The sequence below is a fragment of the Toxorhynchites rutilus genome, chromosome 3 (genome assembly GCF_029784135.1).
Source record: "Toxorhynchites rutilus septentrionalis strain SRP chromosome 3, ASM2978413v1, whole genome shotgun sequence".
NCBI lineage: Eukaryota > Metazoa > Arthropoda > Insecta > Diptera > Culicidae > Toxorhynchites > Toxorhynchites rutilus.
This window is the reverse complement of record NC_073746.1, coordinates 319,909,446-319,929,591: the sequence shown is the minus strand read 5'-3', so window position 1 is coordinate 319,929,591 and position 20,146 is coordinate 319,909,446. Positions and strand designations below refer to the sequence as shown.

General features: G+C 42.4%; 1 protein-coding gene across 1 annotated transcript in view; it reads left to right on the top strand.

Moving 5' to 3' along the window:
- The first annotated feature begins 3,687 nt into the window (after positions 1–3,687).
- LOC129776001 (pair-rule protein odd-paired) overlaps positions 3,688–20,146 on the top strand; it is a 56,333-nt gene continuing 39,874 nt past the window's right edge. The window contains exon 1 of the mRNA XM_055781353.1: positions 3,688–5,110. Within this exon, the coding sequence (XP_055637328.1) occupies positions 4,138–5,110 (973 nt within the window). The 5' untranslated portion in view covers positions 3,688–4,137. The remainder of the gene's footprint in view (positions 5,111–20,146) is intronic.

The window sequence follows — 20,146 nt, the reverse complement described above, 5'->3', positions numbered from 1 at the left end:
CATTGGGCTCGCAGCAAACAATCTTTGTGATTGTGGCGATGGCTACCACGACATCGAGCATGTTGTCTGGTCGTGTATCCGGTTCCATGCTGCTCGCTCTCAGCTCTCTAGAGCACTGAGAGCACAAGGCAGACAATCGGATATCCCCGTCCGGGATATCTTAGGTAGCCGTGATCCTGATCTTCTGCTTCATCTATACCTGTTCCTAAGAAACGCCGATGTCAACGTTTAATGATGTTTCCTTCGTTGTGCCCCCGTTTCATATCCCTCCTATCCGATCGATAAACTTTTACTTAGTCGCGGCAATACATACACACACTCTTTACAGATGCACGGGCCGAAGGTTGTGCAGTCCACTGATCATTCAACAAAAGCCAAAGGTTGTACCGCTCATGACAACTCTACACGAGCTGATGATTGCGCCGGCTAGTGACCATTCTATCCTGGATTCCTCGAGGCGAGAAAGACGCATCACGCTAGATATGGGGTACAGACTAGGGGGGCGTTGCTGATTAATGGTCGGCTGCATCCCAATAGGAAGTATCCCGTGTCGGGCACAGGTACAGAGCATCGAAGACTGCAACATACCAATTATGAGAACACTTGTAATACTAACCTCGAGCCAACCGCGAGTAATCGGTTACATATTACTAACATAGTTGTAAGACAAAAATTTTCAAAATATTGGACTCCCGGCCCCGTCAGGCTAACGCCACATGTGCCTTAATAAAATATATATTTTGGAAAAAAAAACTCTTTCACCGAAGACATTGAACAATTATCTAAGCTGTATTTGGTTCACAAAAAGAATCGAATTATACAAAAATTTCCAACTAAAACACTGAAACGCGAAATTTTACACGGATTTTTTTTGGTTTGCCTGCCGGGTTTGTTTTGTTGTTTGTGTTTACAACAACGCGACATCCACAGCAAAAGGTTGACTCGAAATGTAACAAGTGACAAGTGTGTACGATGTCCCGTAGAATTTGAAAAAATAGCCTGTAACTGGAAAAAATCAGAAGATGTTGGTTTTACCCTGATTACTCCTAGTGCACAACACATTACACAATGGTCCAGGAGATGCATTTAAGTGGAAATTAGCACTTCTGGCTCGACAGTTATTCTCTAGGCAAAAACTGTCTTCGACAAAGTTGTTACATGTGATAGAGCGCTCATTTTCATATTGCCTAATATAGGGTGACCAAAATATTCGATGAAATAAAACATCTAACTTTCTTATCTGTATAGATAGAGGTAAACATAGTTCGACAATGTTGTAGTTCCAGTTATCTCTTGAAATAACCGATACAGCGCCTTTTTCCTAAGTTGCGTTGGAGTCACCATTAAAAACCGGTTTTTTGCTCTAACTTTTATATTTTAAATTCTACATACAAACTGTCTTCGAAAAACTTTTAGAGCTAACTAATGCAAAAAATTTGCGATGCGGAACTTTTCAATATCTCAACTTCACTCAAAGTTATTGATATTTCATCTAAAAGAATACGCTCTCTGCAATTGTTTGTCATTCTTTATGGGGTAAACATGAACAAAGCTTTTGGCGGCTTTTGAAAGAACAGAGTTTACTCTACGTAATGTGTGATTTTCAAAACTATGTTATTTTTCGTGTTTGAATAAATTAGAATTGAAATCATGATTTTTTGGGTGAAAAACCATCAATAACTTTGAATAGGAGTAAGATATTGACAAGTTCTGCACCGCAAAATGTTGGTCTTGATAAGCTCTAATCTAAAAGTCGTACGAAGACAGCTTTGATGTAGAATTTGAAATATAAATGTTAGAGCAAAAAAACCACTTTTTCATGGTCACCCTAATGCAACTTAGGAAAAAAGCGCTAAATCGATTATATTAAAAGATGGAAAAAAACTTTGTCCTACAAAGTTGATTCAAATAATTGGGGCTACAATATTGTCGAACTATGTTTATCTCTATATATAAAGATAAGAAAGTTAGATTTTTTATTTCATCGAAAATGATGGTCACCCTATTTTTGGCAACATGAAAATGAACGCTCTATCATATGTAACAACTTTGTCGAAGACAGTTTCTGCCTAGAGAATAACTGTCGAGCTCTAAATGCTAATTTCCACTTAAAAAAATACTCAGAACGCTCCTTACTAATCCATAAATGACCTCCATCACATTGTTAATTTTGTAATAGGAGTTCCAAGAGGTGAACCAATTTCGGCCGAAAGCAAGTTTCCAAAACCGGAAGTTTTCATTTCGATTGCATTACGGGCGATTACCGTTGTGCCCTCCCTCCGACTTGATTATGTTAATTAGTTTATCTAACATCCCACCCCAAGTGGGAATACCGCGGTCAAGTAGCGTTTTACGCTATTCTCTACGCACGCCATCGGGCAGCAGAGATTGATCACGATCGCGTGAGCCGTTTTTGGCGAGCTTTATATGCAATTATAATTGCTCCATAGAAACAGGGACAACGGCGTGATCGCGTTCGGTCGTGATTCAATGCAAAACTGGTATTGAGGGTAACTTTTGCGCGCATAAAGTATGGTCACACATCGTGGCTAATTAGAATTGTAACATGATCACACCTCTTCTTCCCTCTGTCGACCCATCCGAAGCGTTGACAAACCACACTGTGCGTACTGTCAGGACATTGGGACCTGATCGCGCACGCGGGGGACTTGGAGGTGGGGGGGTGATAGATTGGATCATACGAGGTGGTACACATTTTTCCGCGTGTCCCGCGATAAGATGCCACCGCTTTCAATTATGTATTCCATTTCGAAAGGTGCGCACGGAAAGCCGATCCTTGCTAAGCAGCGATCGTCAACGGTTATCGGAACGCGCGTGGCACCTTGAGGCACCGGTGACAACACCGGGGGCGCAGCTGTAACCACGACAGGGAGTAACACATAACACGCACCAACCACTCTCTTCGCCACGATGCTGCCCGCCGCTATTGTTCGCATTTCAGCGTGTTCTGAATGGAACGTGCCTCTCATGAGCCTGGCAGCTCGGATCAGAAGGCTGGGAGAGGAAAGAGCGGAAGTGCGCGCGAGCGAGCGAGAGCGTCTCCCCGACTGTGAATATTTGACTAAGGTTGACAAATTTGACAAATATTTTAACAATAGCAATTTTGGGTTAAATTAATAAAAACGAAAATTCGATCGCATCGTTTGCCCCCAGCAAACGATGAAGGAGTGAGCGAAAGGGAAGCCAAGAAACGAGTGAAGGTCGTCGAAGGAGGAAGTGGGATGGCTAGATAATAACAAATTATTTCGGTTTCCCCTTTGTAGGGTTACACCATTGGATTCGAGTTAAAACGATCTTAGACAGGAGAAATGTGACAGAAGGACAGAGAGACAGGAGAGAAAAGACACAACAAATGGCTACTTTGTTTCATTTGTTCGGTCGTACCATTCTGGGGTTTGATCCGAACGAGGGAATGGGACGGAGTGTGTGTGTGTGTGTTTGGTAGTGGGAACGAGACAAGCGTAAGGCTGAAAGTGCGAGGGAAAGAGACAACTCTGCTGTTCGATGTGGTCGATTCACACCACAGCGCCCAATCATGCAAGCAACTGACTGAGAGGCGTGGCTTTGCCTTCCCATCGTTTATCGCACGATTGCTTGCCCACCGTTGGCTGTTGCCGTTAGCTCTCCTGCTCTTGCCTGCGCTCAAGTCAGTACGCTACCAGCGTTCGTTCGCTCTATAGGATACGGGGATTCCTGTAGTGAGGTCAAATCTTGATAAAATTTTAGAGTTTAGTCCCGCTGCGTGTGTCGTATTGTAAACACCATACTGCTGTGTGTCTCTCGCGGTGTGATCCGCAGTAGTTCGAATCTAGTACTCCGCCGTTAAACAGTGTGTTAAATGTGCAATTGCAGTGCCACCACGGCATCACGGTGATCGCAGCGTGAGGAAAAGTTTTCGTGCGTTTCGTGAGTGTTTGGGGGTCGTTTCGCGCCGCGTTCTGATTTCAGGCCTACTAACGGAAAAATAGTGAAATGTGGTGTGAAATGCAGTGACAGAAGACAAAACGATCGATAGATGTGTGTTTACTGGCACTCGAAGTACAGTAAGTGACAAAAGTTTTGTACCGAATCAAAAACGAAAATAAAAGCAGTGAAGTGATTGTGGTGTGTTCCAGGATGATGATGAATGCATTTATGGACACTGCGTCGACAGCACATCATTCTCATTTGGCCACGTTCGGGATTAAGATGTCTCCGGATCATCTGGAGCAAAGTGACGTTGAAAGCACCAGCACCGGTAGCATGTTGCCCCCGTCCACAGGAAGTTCCAACACGCAGAGCGATATGTTGGCCTCACAGTCCTTCTATCAATCATCGGCCAACGCCGGTAGTGCTTACAACTCCCATCACCTGTCCCCACCGTCACACATGAGTCATATGGCTCCGTACCACTCGAGGGATTTCCTGGCGTTGAAGCGCGATAATGATTACTTCAGTTCTTCGGTGGCCGGTGCCACGGGGGATCCCACCGCACTATTTCATCATGCCCATCCCGTCGCCCATGAAAATTTGAACCACCATTCGGCCACTTCGCTGAGTAATCACCACTTTCACCAGCACCAAATGCGGATGGGTCTGCCAGCGGATTACGCCCATCCTTACCACCAGAGCAATTACCCATCGGTACACCATCAGCACCTGGCGAACCTTCCGGTTAACCCGGGCACTTCGGGGGCCTTCTTCCGATACATGCGACACCCGCCATCAATCAAGCAGGAGATGCAATGTCTCTGGGTGGAGCCCGAGCTACCTCCGCACCATCTGGGATTAGGATTGTCCGCGATTAGTGCGGCAGCGGCTGCGGCCGCCGTCGATGGAAGCCGTAAAACGTGCAACAAAATCTTCCACTCCATGCAGGAAATCGTCACCCATCTGACGGTGGACCATGTCGGGGGGCCCGAGTGTACCACCCATGCCTGTTTCTGGCTCGGATGCACCCGCAACGGTCGACCGTTCAAGGCCAAATACAAACTGGTGAACCACATCCGTGTGCACACGGGTGAGAAACCGTTTCCCTGTCCGTTTCCTGCCTGCGGCAAAGTGTTTGCCCGCTCGGAGAACCTCAAGATCCACAAGCGAACTCACACCGGTAAGTGGCACTTTTCAATTTGTACAAACAATCGATACCCGAGCTCCGACGGCCCATCGGCGGCCTACCTATTGTTTACCCACTACTCTAATCAATGACTTCCCAACGCTGAGGAACGCCCCGGTGTTGGTATTGTTATTTGGCTACCTGTGCCAAAGTGCTCCTCGAAAAATCAAACCACCATCAGTGTTTACGGTGTGCGGTAATCATTAAATTATTCATGCCTTGTTTGTGAGGCAATTGCTGGGCGAGAAGTTCGAGACGGGAAGCTCTGCGGCGAGAAATCTAATTAACGTGCAACATCAATTTTGGGCCCCGTTCCGGGGTTCGTTTCGTTTCTTAATTAATTCCTATATACTTGAGAGTGTAGAAGATGCTTGGAATTCTTTGGCTTCTTCTCAAGCACTCCTCGAGCGTTCGAGGAGATTGATTGGTAAACAAACCGCGCACGGGGATTGATTGGCTCGGTGTTTGTGTGGAAACGCGTGCTGATGGAAGGTGTAACTAAAACACCACAAAAGCGATTATTTTCTAGAGTTCGATCCAGATTTGTTTCGGGCTGGCAGCGCCTGCCGCGATGTGCGGTGTTTGCGTTGAGTAATGACTGTGGACAAGGTGATTATTCGGTTAATCGCAGCAACAATGTTTATCCGGAGTTCTTTGTGGTGGTGTGGAGTAATTAAGCGTTCCCCATTAATCAAAGTAGGCGCGCGTGGGTATGTGTTTGTATTAAAGTCGCAGCCCTGGCTGGACACAGGTTGCTGCGATCAGTGCAATTTAAAGCCCACAGGGCATCCATTTTCATTACCAACGGCATAGCCGGACGGTGATATCGATTTTTCCCTTTAAACAAAGACCAACCGACAGATACAGAGTGAGGGAGAGTGAGAGAGGGAGACACACACAAAACAGCACAACACAAACCTCAATACAACAATTTCAACTCCACCCACACAGTGGCGATGGTGGTGGGCACCCGTTTTTCGGCCGGCTCGTGGCTCTCGTTTGTCCTCTGCGAATGACACCTCTCTGCTCATGGCGCCGAAAGGATAACAAAGGCAGGAAGGCAGACAACTCGAGCAAACAATTAAACCGAAGTCATATAACACAGTTATTTCGCCGCCCCTATCGGTGTTGTTGTGACTCGTTGCGGTGCGTTCCAAACGGAACGATGAGTTCTAACTTGTGCCACACACAAACATGACACAAGCCGTCGGCTCGGGGCGCCCGTCTCCAAACCAAATGTCAATTATAAGAGCGCGATCCGAAGGCTCCACTTGATTGCGTGTGTTCCCAGAAGCGTTAGAAGTAAATAAATGACCGACTCTTGGCGACTCTTGATCTGGCTCTGGCATGGACTACATAAACTATAAAACAGCAATAATCTCGGAAAACTCTCTGACATCGGTTCGGTGGCCTGCCTTGTCCCTAGCAGGGATGGTAAATTGAAGCAAAAAACTTGCTCCACTGGAAAGTTTCCTCGCCGCAAACACTTTGGAAAAAACAAAGGGCAGGGCGGCTGTGGCTTAGTTTTTCCTCCCTCGGGTTGCCCTCTTGCAGCCATCCAGGCGACGGCAGTGGGAAATGTCATCAGAGGTGTACCCGAGTGTAAACAATGCAGGTCGAGAGGGCAAACACATTCGGACACACACACAACCGTACCATGTATGCCCTTTTTGCGGTTTCACACAAAAATGGACGACAGAAAGTTTTTCATAAGCTACTAGCCCACCCATCTAAAGCCTGGTTCAGGTCTCTGGTGAACATGAACGTGATACTGGGTCATGCGGAGTCATTTAGCATGAACAAAACTTTTATTCCCATGCATCATCTGTCAAATGCTTCTCCGATGGAAGTAACAAACGTTTTCGAGACTCAGGCTTTGTTTATTTAAGTTTTTGTCCGAACCAGAATTTTACCTAAGAATGATTATCTTTCTGCTGACTCGTCTATTATTTTGCGGCGTTAGAATCTTGAATATACTCAAATTCTTTTCCGGCTTCAATAGTTATACCCAAAGATGCCAACCTTCCTGATTTCATAGAATTTTCCAGCTTTTTTGGCATGTTAAATGATCCTGATTTTTCCTGATTTTTGTACTCTTCACTTTATCAGAATAAATATAATCCATAATAAATATCTTGAAATGTTTGTTAAAATCTCCTATTCGCACTTGTATAATACTTATTTTTATTTTCGTTTATTATCAATCTATACCGAAGTGTTTTACGTTATCGAAGGTACAGAGTTGACATTTATCAAAGCGCAAAAGTTAGCGAAGTTAGCGCAAAAGCAAGGTACCCTATCAGATTAGCACGTTGGAAGAGAGATTTTTCAATCGACATATCTTGAATGAAAATAAATGCATGATGTTTTTTGAATGCTTAAAGCACACAGTTCTGACTCCAAGTCAGTAACATTGTCCCTACATTTCCTTCTATTTCCATAATAATATATTAAGCTAAATAATAAGTAATAAATCACAACATAAACTTATCATCAGATACAATTTTTGTCTAATAATTTTCACAATTTGCGAAACAACGAGTTCTTCTATTACGTGGAATACATAATCGATACAGAATAGTGGATTTTCAATCATAATTTTTATTTCAGAGTGCGTTTGTTTTACCTCAATATCCATTATGACTTTTCATGAAACAAAGTAATTCAAGTATTGAAACAAAGATTACTGAGAACGGAAACAATGAAAGGAATATTAGCCACTAAGAATTATGAAAAAGACAAAAAAGAAGAAGAATTTTTGTCATATTTTTCACTACAAATAACATCCAAATACAACAAATCGATGAAAAGGATTCTTAGAAATGAGGGGATTAGAATGAAAGGGGTGTAAGTGATTTTATCGATTTCTCTATATCGACTCTCTCTTTTGGTCATAACTTAGCTGCAAATACGTTCCCAGCAGTATTTGATAATTTGGAAGCTAGATTAGAACCTCATCTCTCGGATTCTATAGCAAACTTCAATTGGAACGTTTTTGCAGTTGAGTTATTAACTAAAGAAAAAGTTGATGAAGAGAAATCGATCAAGTCAATTACACCCCTTGCATTCTAAGCCCCTCAAATAAGAACATGTAAGCATATATTTTAATTAAAATGTTTTTGTCGTTGCAAAGCATATTATTTATGTAGGAAAATTTAAATTTGAATTAGTTCGTTAAATTCATGCCGCCACAGATAATGACCAAATCGAAACGCTGATCAAGAATAATTCTCGGTACATTATACCGAAATAGCACAAGTGCTGCTCGCAACTGGATACATTAAAGGCAGCGATCCAGGACAAATTTCCAGAATTAGTCAATTAGATGCACGTCGTGTTCCATCGGAGCAGCGTCATACTTCATGTCTATTTGATAACACGACAACTTTTTCTGAAGTATGGCTGGAAGGAACTATGCCACCAGCTGAACTACAATAATGTTGCACCTGTAGATTATCACATGACTCTATGGGCAGTATAAAAATACCTTAAACAGTTGTCGACTACAAAGCAAACATGTTCTGGGAGGATAGACTTTATGAGATGATGGCGAATAATTGTGGAAAAAAACTGTACATATAAAATTGAATGAATTGTATAATTGTATAACATATTATTGCAATTATAGTAATCGACACGAAGTTTCCAGACAACCCAATATGACCTATCCCGGTTTCTTCCTAATTTTTATTTTCATTCTTACTGATTTTTGAAAATTATAGTTGGCAAACCTGGTTATACCTAACTGGCACTATTTGAAGTGTTTTTTCCATCAAATCGTTGATTCAGCACAGTTTGACTACGGATAAACTTAGGAGAATGAGAAAAACAGAGTCGAAGCATGTTCATTTGAGTATTATGTGTTGATTCTGATTTTTTTTCCTTTTGAACCAAATCGAATGAAATAAATGTTGTAGTTTGTGCAAATCGAATTTTTCAGTTGTTTAAATGGAAGAAAAAATGTGCAAATAATATAATTCTAGCGTTTATAATCACAAAGAAAACATAGCATTTGACCAGAAGTAACATTGAATTGTAATCAAGTATATAACATCTCAATAATAAGGCTTGAGGCATTTAGAATCCGGATTCACAAAACCAGTGTACCTCGGGGTTGCTTAAAGGTTCAATCATGTTTATTTTTTTACCAAAAAGCAAATAAATTATGTTATTTCAAAAATAAACATTGGAAAAAATACTCCGTTACAGTTTTAATGAATTTTCGTCCTTTTTTGGGGATACCCTCCATCAAGGTTTGGACTCTCTGTTGGTCAACCTCAGTGGAGAGTTTTTTTCACGATCTCTCTATGTCTGCGACATTCCGAGTCACTCTGGCACTCTTTTTCAATTTCCGCTTGACAATTTTTCGATTTTGCGGAATTGGGGGCAATTGGGAAGATTGGGAAGTCTTTTCCAATGTAATCGACCCCAGAGTCACGGTACCACTGAAGCATCTCTCGACTGTAGATGTAGCTTGCCAAATCTGGCCTAAATTTCACCGGACGTCTGAGAGCACTTATCAACGGAAGGAGACGTTGCACCAGGCACTCTTCCGTATACATTTCTGTTTGTTCTGTTTGTGATGACGACGTTGGTCTTCCACAGCTACGAACCAAAATCTTCCAGGCAAATTTATTAGCGAAAACGAACTTAAATTTACTGGAGACATCTCATCTGGCAGTCCCCTTATAGCATTTCAGGCCCGGGAGCTGTACAAAATCCATTTTCACGTACGATTCGCCATCCATCAGCATTAGCATCCTTCGTGTTCCGTTGAGACCTTGTTGTACAACTTTCGAGCACGTCTTTTGGGCACCAGGTTTTGCTTCAGCGTCTTGTTTGGTTGCTTGTAGACACTGAAATTACGATAACCTTCTCGCATACGAATTTTCTGGATGGCATTTTGGTTAGATTCGTGTTTTTTTTGGCGATTTCGTGGTTCGAAAGTTCCTGGTTTGCCTTAATTGTTCTCAATATCTTCAAACTCAGTTTCCGATCGTAAGTTTGTCCTCTGATCCATCACGAAATCACGGAAACGTTTCAGCACGTCATACACGGTCGATTAGGCCACTTTCAGCGATTTCGGATTTTAGTACCTAATCTCGCCGAATTTTCAATATGAGTGTCCAAAATCTAATTTCTTCTCTCAGCTTCCATCCTGCACAACTTTTTCAAAACAAAACGGATCAACGTGAAATTGTTACCGTCAAGAGACACAGGTTTCTCAAACAATCTGTTGTCAAATGATTTCAGATATGCCTACTATGATGCCTACTATTTTGGCAATTTTGGATTCTAAATGTTTCAAACCTTATGTTCAATATTATTGCGACATATTACCGAACAGCATCTCATTTCCTGTAGAATTTTTATCTCTTATCTCACAGGCAGGACTATCTCTTGACTTGCCCTACACCTACCTTCTGTTGTTCTTTCAGCGTAATGATTGGCTTATGCTTTACTGGCGACAGTTCATACTCGGAGCCGTTTTACGTTTGAATGTTTTCTTCCAACTATATTTCCATTTCTTGTATAACAAGTGCTTTTCATAATAATAAGACATGATTTTCGGACTTTTCTTCAATGGTATATTAAATGTAGGTCTAAAACATACGTTTCAATTTAAGAATAATTTTATTTTATTGTAAGACTGTTTTGAAATTGTTCAAAATATGTTTTATTCGTCTTTTCAAAATGATGCGCATCATCTAAAAATCATTTAACAGCCTGTTACATCGTCAGAATGGTTGATTACTTGAAAGCTAGACCTTTGTGTCAAGTTTTTCCAATTCAATATCATTCCACATCTGGAGAACAGCAACTTTCAGCGCATCAACCATTGGAAATTGGCGATTCTTAGCATAAATCCATAGAACCATCGTTCTTCAGAGGTCCTCCATAGGGTTTAGTTCCGGAGATCATGCCGGCCAGCTCATAATATCAATCTATTTAGACCTAAACCGTGTCATTGTTCCAGTACTGGTATGAATTATAGCATTGTCTTGCTGGTAAATAAGCTTTGCTCTTCGTCTTCTGTGAGCCATTGGTAGCGAACCGGATTCAAGAATTTAAATGTACTCAGAACTGTTTATTTTGTGTGGAACTAATTGGAGCTCTAGTTTTCCGGAGCTTCGAAATGCTCCCCAAACTATGACAGTTCCCTCCCCCAAAATTCATTATAGAGAAAAATCGTAGTTTCTAGCGCAAATCTCGCCAATGGCCGTTATATCCATCTGGCCTGTCCAAGTTGAATTTTTATTCTTCTGAGAAAATTGCCCGTGAGAATTTATGCTAGGCTGTTTGAACGCATGAAATTTAAAAAGCCACCAAGAAGAAGGACAATGTAGTACAACTTTGTCACACCTTTTTCCAAACTTGAGACGTGTTCTGGCGTGCGAATTTTAGCCTTGCTTTTTTGTGCCGATATAGCAAACGTGGCACATGAACCATTCTCACCTTTCAGTACAATGTTCTGGTAACGTTTCAATGCCCGCTAAACCGTCAGAACTGAAGCGTCCAACTTAAGTTCAGTTCGAATTTCCGAACAACTTATCGTTCGATGCTTTTTTAAGAATATGACGCTCATCTCTCGGCTCTGACATTTTTTTTTCGGTCTGGGCTCTTTTCTTGGACGGTGACCACACTCTATTTCTCTTGCAATTTTCCTGATCCCCCATCCTGTCTCCCGGAAGGCCCAAATTTGTCCTTGTTCTTGCTTAATTAGTTTTTTTTTCGCTTACCCATATTAGCGAAATTAGCGAACCGAGTGGTCTTTTGAATGGAATATTGACTTACTCTATCTCGACTGTCAACAGAAGTGTTCTGTTTGGATCTTTCGTTTGTGTTTGTGTTTGTGTCACAATTCATCGGTTGGCATCATGCGTTCAGGGTGGTTCTGCTTGAAACGCGTGGAAAACGAATAATCGAGGGTGGTCGTATCCTAATGAAAAGCACTACATAAAGCATCTATAACGCACTTTGAAAAAAAAACACACACAACAGCAGTTCCCGACGAAATGATTTTCAGAATATTTTGACATCTATATTCACCACTGTTTTCGGGTTCACGTTGACCGATGTCGTCGAACTGTAGTGAATTCACCAACAACTCAATTCTACGGTGGAAATTCAGAATCGTTGTGAAATATTAAATAATCAATTTTCACCAACACTAAATTTTCCTAGTGACTTATCTATGGACTGAACTATTAAGAAAAAAGTGTTTGTTCGCGTTCATCAGAAGTGTAAACCAGCCTCAAGGGGACTCTGGTGGGAGACTTTTTATCGAGTTAGTTCCAGCAATAGCTGTTTTGGTTTGGCAAAACCTGTCGAAAAATTTCCCACGTTCATCATAATCGTGCCGAAAAAGGGAGTGTATCAAATATCGCCACTTAAAAAACGTCTTAATTTACCGAACCTTCCAGGCGCTGACGCACCGGGTCCCGGTCACAACAGAAGGCTGGGAGAAACTCCCGGTAATCTAATTTAGTTGCCAACGTATAATTTGAGAAGTTATTCCTCACAGCGCCGTGTATTTTTGCAACACTCTTCGTTCTTTTGTTTCAATCTCCATCTCGGGCTCGGGCTCGGGCTGATAATATTCTCGCCCATGCCCTCAGGCTGTAGGGAACGCAAGGTACGATCGGTGTTGCGCAGCCAGAAACGAGTTTTTCGGGAAAGAAAATCCATCCATCCCCAGATCCACAGACGAGGAGACGAGTGTTATAACTACACAATAATAACCGACTCTTATGTATATTTTAACCGCCCACTTATCACGCCCTCTTTCAAATTGATTCCATATTAGCGCAACATCTTTGGAGCACACACACGAACACATGGAGTGGTGTGTATTTTTCCGATTTGTCTCCGTTGGTCTGGTGAATAATAATGCTTTGCAAACGATAACAAGAACCACACATTCTTTGCCTCTCTTTCTCTCGTTTTCTCTTTATGTCAATGAGTGTTTATGACGGGTGGAAAACATGATTTATCGATCCACCTTGCGCGCACACACATACACCGAGCCGAGGCATGAAATCTTGAAAATTATTCAACAATAAATATTTGACAAGATATTAATTCGTTTGTGACATCTCACAGGTTCGGATCGCATTTCGACGCGCGGCCGGTTTTTGGGGCGTCGTACCGATTTTCCGTGCTCCCACTCGTGTCGTGTTGGGGGAATCACTTTAATCCCATTTCTCGCTTATTTGTCACCACACACGCGCCACACACACACACACACACCTCCGGCTAACTGTCATTGGAGTGGTTTATCGGGAAGATTAACATGGATCGCGTTTCCAAATCAAATCGGCCGCCTCCCACTCATTGCCGCATTGTTTTACCCATCCTTCGTCCCTTGTTTTATCTTAATCGCGCTACCATGTCAACCAATTAGACTTCTTGTTTCAAGCGGCGACCACCGGCGAGTGTCAAACGCTTCCAAAAAAAAAAAAAAACAACCACTTAAGATAAGAATTTGATTTTATTCTCTCGTTGTTCCATCATCTCTTCTTCTACACTCACTTCTGTTTCCTTGTTTTTTTTTATTTGTTTGCTGGTTCGTCCGAAGACAAGGATCGCATGTCAGACCACTGTTCGGGGCCCATGGCACACTTTGATCCGTAATCGGAGTGGAAGCGTTCACTGAACTGCAAGTGACGCCTGGTTGTGGTGAAATTTGAGAAGTGGTAGCCGTTTCTTTTTCGGTGGGAAAAAATCCACGCAAATAGCGCGCTATCCAGATAATCATGAAGGAAAGGAGAGGAAGAAAAAAAACTTTGCTTCTGTTATTGATTTCCAATTTATGGAGACGGAAAATGGTGGACGGCCGCCCCACCCCCTCTTCTTATCAAGGCACAAAGACACAAAAAAGTATTTTTCCCCTTCTTGCACAAGAAAGAAAAACATAAGGGGGAGTGAAACCGACAGAAACACTCCGGCAGACCGGATGAAAAATGACCACCCGGATGTATGCTGCCTACCTTCCAGGCGCGCTCGTTGCCGAAAGTCGCCACTGGAAACGTCTTGGCCGAATTCAAGTGTCCTTCAGAAGAATTTTGCACCCTTCTCGCCGCTCTTTGTTCGGCTCCGTTTGCCAAAAATGAATCAATATCGAGTCGAGCCGGGCGAATACGGCCCGAGATTACTCTGCTCATCATCGCTCCTTGAGAATGAGAAACGAATTGTTCCCCGTATGACCTGCTTTCTTGGGCAGAAAATCTTTGTACGCTGGTGCTGCTCACACAAAAGAGCACAGAATCCTCGGCTCGGCTCTATTCTTGTCTCCTTGGGCGTCGTCGGGTGCGGTGGGCACCACCGGTGAAAAGAACCCGGACCCAGAGGGTTCTTTATCCCCGGGGCTGCAGAGAAAGCGGAGTACAATGAAGTTTTTCTACGGATCGATGACAGTTGGTTTTCTGCAATTGTTCTCGCAACGTTATTGGGTTCCTTGCACGTTTCGGCTTTTGGTTACGGGGTTTTGAGAAACTTCAACAGCAGCAGCAGCAGCAACGGAAAAGGTGAAGGCGCAAAATATTGTGTTTCATTTACGGTTGGCGGCTGATGTGGGAAAGTGGCTGCGTGCTTTCCCGGTGTGTTCAAGTGTCAAATTGTGCGGTGGAACGAATCGCGTGAAGGCCTGCTCTACTTTGGCACTGTTGTTTCACAATAGCAGCCAGTGGTACTTTTTTGATTAGAAAACCCCAACTCGTGTTCGTGTTCCCACAGAGCGCACCTCAAAAACTAATTTAGAAACGCTAATCATTCCTGACTACCGTCAGGGCGAAACCATTCCCGATGAGATACGCGCCGCGGTTTGACGTTCAATTTCTTCGAAAATAAAACGAACCAGAGCGGTTCCCACCGACCGTTTCGCGATCGCTATCGGATCTAGCGGCCGAGATCTTTTGCAGGGGAATGGATGGTGTCAAAAAAAGCAAAATTGAAAATAACAACAGCGCTGAGTTCGTTTTGTTTGATTAGACAACACGTTACCGAACAAAAATTTCAAAACCCGACTTCTGACACGCCAGCCAACAAACCAATCCTGCCAGAGAGAAAAAAAGTAGAAAGCAGCTCTCGCATCAGATTAAATCCTCCGTGTCTGCCGTTTCTTTCTTCCTAAACAGTGGAGTTGACTGGCTGATTGTGCCCCTGTCTCTCCTCCACCCCCTCTCTCACTCTGTTTCATCTTGTAATCTACACAATGGAGCCCGATGTGTATCACGAAAGATAGAGGGCCAACTGTCATAAGCATCAGGTTTTTTCGGAAAGACAGAAACGAGTGAGAGAGGTAAAAAAATATATATACGATTTATTTTGGTCTTGTTCATTTATGTTTAATATGTCTCAACATCAAATAAACATAATCAACCATCTTTGAAATTGACGTCAGTCCCCCCGAGGGTGGGGGAGGGAATGAGGACCAGGCGAGGGCGGCAAACACGATTCTTGCCTCTCCCACAGCCGTCCAACGTCAGAAACAGTCTCACCAAAGTGCGCACTCTCTGCGTCTAAAAATTGACTTCTTAGGTAATTTCAACTTGAAGTTCCCTTTCATGACTTTAGCATGACAAGCTTCTTCTACCAGATTTTACTCCTTCCGTTCGCCTACCGCCACACGAGTCGCTACTCGTCTGCTGCGAGCCTTGCGAGCCAGAGATGGTAATCTCCTGCCAATAATCTTAATAAACTTTCCAGCCTTCTCGGGGCTCGAAATGGAAATCTTGTTTGGCTCAACCGACCGAATGCGAAAAGCCAACTTACCTACTCGAATGTTATCTTAATTTTCTAATATTCCACGCCAGATGAGATAGAGATCTGTTCCTGCTGGCCGAGGATGATGCCGATGTGTGGTGTGGTGGTGATCATGCAATTTTCTCGCTTCGGTGCGCCTTCGACGAGGGAAAATTACACCCGGTAATCCTCACGAAAGCGAAAGCTGAACAACTCTCAGCCCTCTCCGTGGCCGCCGTGTTGTACCTTGTTTGTGGCCTCAACTTTTCGCACTCATCGGAAGCCTTTGTGTTGTGTGTGTGTGTGTGTGTGTGTGTTTCGCCAGGCCTCTCGAGAGACAGGTCGGATTAGCAGCAGCAACAGCAACCCAAAAATTGTAACATCTTAAACCCCGAAACGGATCAGAACCGTAAACAGGCGAGAAGAAAACAAGCAGAATGAATTTCATAATAGCTAATCAGGAGATGTTTCTTTCTGTATGTATTTTTTATGTGTTTGCTATATAGTGGCTGCCGTTTCCTCTCGAGAGATCCTTCGAAGGATTAAAGTTGTTGCTGGAAGTTTGTTCTCGGTTTCAAAGCGTACACCCGCTTTTTCTCACCCTCTCTCTTTCCCTCTCGGAGGGGCTCTGTGTGACGGAAACTGAAACAATGCACAGAGTGCGATGGAAAGGGATCAAGTGAAAATAAATAAACATATCGCTTTTGGTTTGATTTCTATGAGCTAACTTTCGAGCATAAGCTCATGTTCCATATCCTTAAGCTACTTGAAGTCGGGATCAGCCGGGACGAGCGAGTGTGCCCCGATTTTTTACCCACAACGGGTCAGGTCGTATTGTGTAAGGTGTTTGTAATCGTTTGCCGACGGAAAGACAGCTAGGATGAAGTTCTCACGAGATTTTGACAAAAAATCTGTGTTTTTTTCGCATTATGAATACTTTCAGCCATGGACAAGGCCATTGTTTTGTCTACGCTTAAAGTTGTCGGAAGCTGTATTATCAGAGAGTTTAGAGCTTCTCTAAGTTCGGTGCTCTTTGTATAAATGAGGATAAATCACCGTCACTCGACTATTAATGTATGTTTAATTTATAACTCTACAATGTGCTGTTCCGATTCTGATTGATTGACTTAATCTATCGGGAAAACTTTGACCTCACGGTCATTCGTTTTCTGAAGTCCATCGGAAACGTCTTGTGTCTAACAAAACGAAGAGGCGAATCTGTGTTAAGTTTCTCTATTTTTTTGTTGACCACTTGATTTAAATTGGGTACGATTAGGCGTTTTCTGATAGCTGACTTGGCTCTCCATCAATGTCCCGGAAAAAAGGTAATGAACATTGTTTCGAGCAACATAACATGCACCGCCTTAGCTATTTTTCAAAATGTAACGTCTGGATTTGTATTTATCTTTGATTGCCTACCACATCCATATGAAAATGCTATTTTTCAGGAAGTGTTTTATCAATCAAAAACATACATTTTATTAGAATTCCCGCTAATTAGTGGATAGTTTAGAGGATAGTGAGACAATCTACAATGAATATTTGGGAAATTACGGATAAAAGTGATATTTTTATGCGCAATTTTCACTCCCCCACATTCATAGAAACAAACCAACCTTCATTATTTCAACGATACGAAGCTGATGATTTGAAGGCTCTCAGTGTCGTGTGTATGATGTGAGAAAGTAATCTTCAATTAATCATTATTCCACTGAAAATGTTACTGCTTTTCAGAACTGAGCATACGATTGCTCTTTGGACCTTTTTACCAAATAAATAATCGAATAATCGAAATAAGCCATAATACAGTTGTCATCTGTGAAAAACAAACAGTCGCCAGATTTCATGAGAATTTCGGCTCAAATCATCATGAAACAGTGAGATTTTTGTTTCATTTCTTCCATATACATTCCATATTGAATGCAAATGATTATTTTTATTATATTTTGCTTGCCAATACAGATATACTTCGCCTACTGCTTCACCTCGATATGAACCTCATTGGCTCTCCATAGAGGCGATAGGACAGTGCTGCCAGTGATGGCATAGTTTGTTTACTTTAAAATGTGAATTAGTATTAGCTACATTAACGCTTTTGTTCTAATGCTTTCCCATATTATATGATAGCACCATAACGCTTTTTCTGAAGATTATTTTCTTTAATGTTTATATGAAATATTAACTTTGATACAAGGCTTACAAGCATTAAAAATGTTGATATACGTTTTTGCATAAATATATACTTTTGACGTAGAACTACTTCTTTCATTAAGGGTGTCAAATCAGAAAACAGGTCACGTTTTTATGAAATAAAGTTAACGTTAATAACTATTTTTGAGACGGCGCCAGTGGTTGTATGGTTAGCGTAACAGCCTCACAATCCGATCGGCCTGGGTTCAATCCCAGCTGGCGTCGTTGGGATTTTCTGAGGCGAAAAATCTCTGGTTACGTCTTCCTTCGGAGCGGAAGTAAAAGAAGTTGGCCCGGCTCATGAGTTGTTGAGTCTGATAGGTAGGAACAGGTGGAGTCGCCTCCCTGATGTCGGTGATTGGCACTAAAGTGGCGGAAATAGGCCGACGAAAAATAAGCGAAGATAAAAAAAAAAAAAAACTATTTTTGCCGCGAACGGATTCTGGCGATTTACATACTAAACGAATCGGAAATTCCGTAAGATTTGTTTGATATGCCATACATTAGAATCCCCTGGTTAGTAAATGGTTAAAATTCATGAAAACTTTAAGTGTTTCTATTTTCCTATACATTTGTTCTGTCCATTTGAGTGCTTTCCCGAACAGAGCTATCAATAACGATAAATCGTAGGATTTAAAGTCTCCGTGAACAAAGGAAAAGAAGAAGAATGAAGGCGAATACTTGCCTAGAGTATAAACAGTGGATCTCGCTGAGGCAAACTTTCATTCAGCATCGGACTGTTGAGCAATCCAGTTCACTTTGCTTCGCTGCGCTTCGATCTAAGATTGGACCCCACCAGTGGTAATCCAACTTGGAAATCGTCGTTTGATTTTTCTGTTCGTTTTTCGCGTTATTCGTATCGTGTGTTCTTCTTTCCGCGTCATAAATTGGACGCTTCGCGTAGTGTGCGATGAGCAAGAAGAAGAGGAAGGCAGGCTCGGGCCCTGCAAAAAAACGAACGCATTGCCAGGGGCAATAAAATTTCGAGGTAAGCGTCATCTAATGATGCACGCGGTGTTGGTGCAGTGAAAAGCGCTCGCACTGAACCGAGCCTTCGCGAATGTGACACCGCACCGAACAACAGCGAAGTAGACGATTTCGGCGCGTCGGTCGAAAATGTAAGCGCCGTTATCCAGGCAGCAACCAAAATCAAGCTCCCCCCGCTGGTGGTGAAGGCGGTCGCTCTTGACAAAGTCATCAGCGGATCGTCTTAAAACAAGTAATATCAAAAAGGCATGGAAAGGCATAACAGTTACGCTTACCTCTATACCACCCGCGCCTGCATTTCATTACTCATCCCAGTCCACTGCACAACCTTCCACATCACCGTATTTATTATTATTTATTCCGCTTCCAAAATCTCCAAAATCACTTCCATTATTTGATACAGCTTCGATTATCCTACTTTCATGAAGAGGTTACATCAACGAAAATAAAACGGACACACTGTGGGGGTGAAATGGACAGGTTTGTGATGTACAAAGAGTATAAATTTATCGCTAGTGAGAGATATAATATCTTTCTCTCGTTTATGTTTCCAGCAACTAATATAAAACAGAGAGAACGATAGAGAAATGCTCATCATTCACCCGCATAACTCGAAATATAATATAGTATGTGTTGTCAACAAAAATAATCTAAACACTAATATGGGCTGGCCTAATAAACATACCCTGTGAGGGTATTGAAGCCACAGAAAACATTCACTACAGCCACGCTTGTGGTTCTTTTCAGTAATACACATAACAATTCTTCAATCATCTCTTCTCTTCTCTCTTCTCCAATGGCACTAACGTTCCTAGAGGAACTTCGCCGTCTCAACGTAGTATTACTTGCGTCATTTTTATTAGTACTTAGTTGAGATTTCTATGCCAAATAACACGCCTTGAATGCATTTTGAGTGGCAAGCTCTAGAATACGCGTGATCACAGTGCAAGTCGGAGGAAATTTCTTTGACGAAAAATTCCCCCGACCAGAACGGGAATCGAACCCGAACACCCAGCATGTTAGTTATGACGCTAACCACTCGACCAAGGGAGCACAATCATCTCAATCATCTCTACCACAGCTGAATGAACAGCTCAACGCATGAATAAA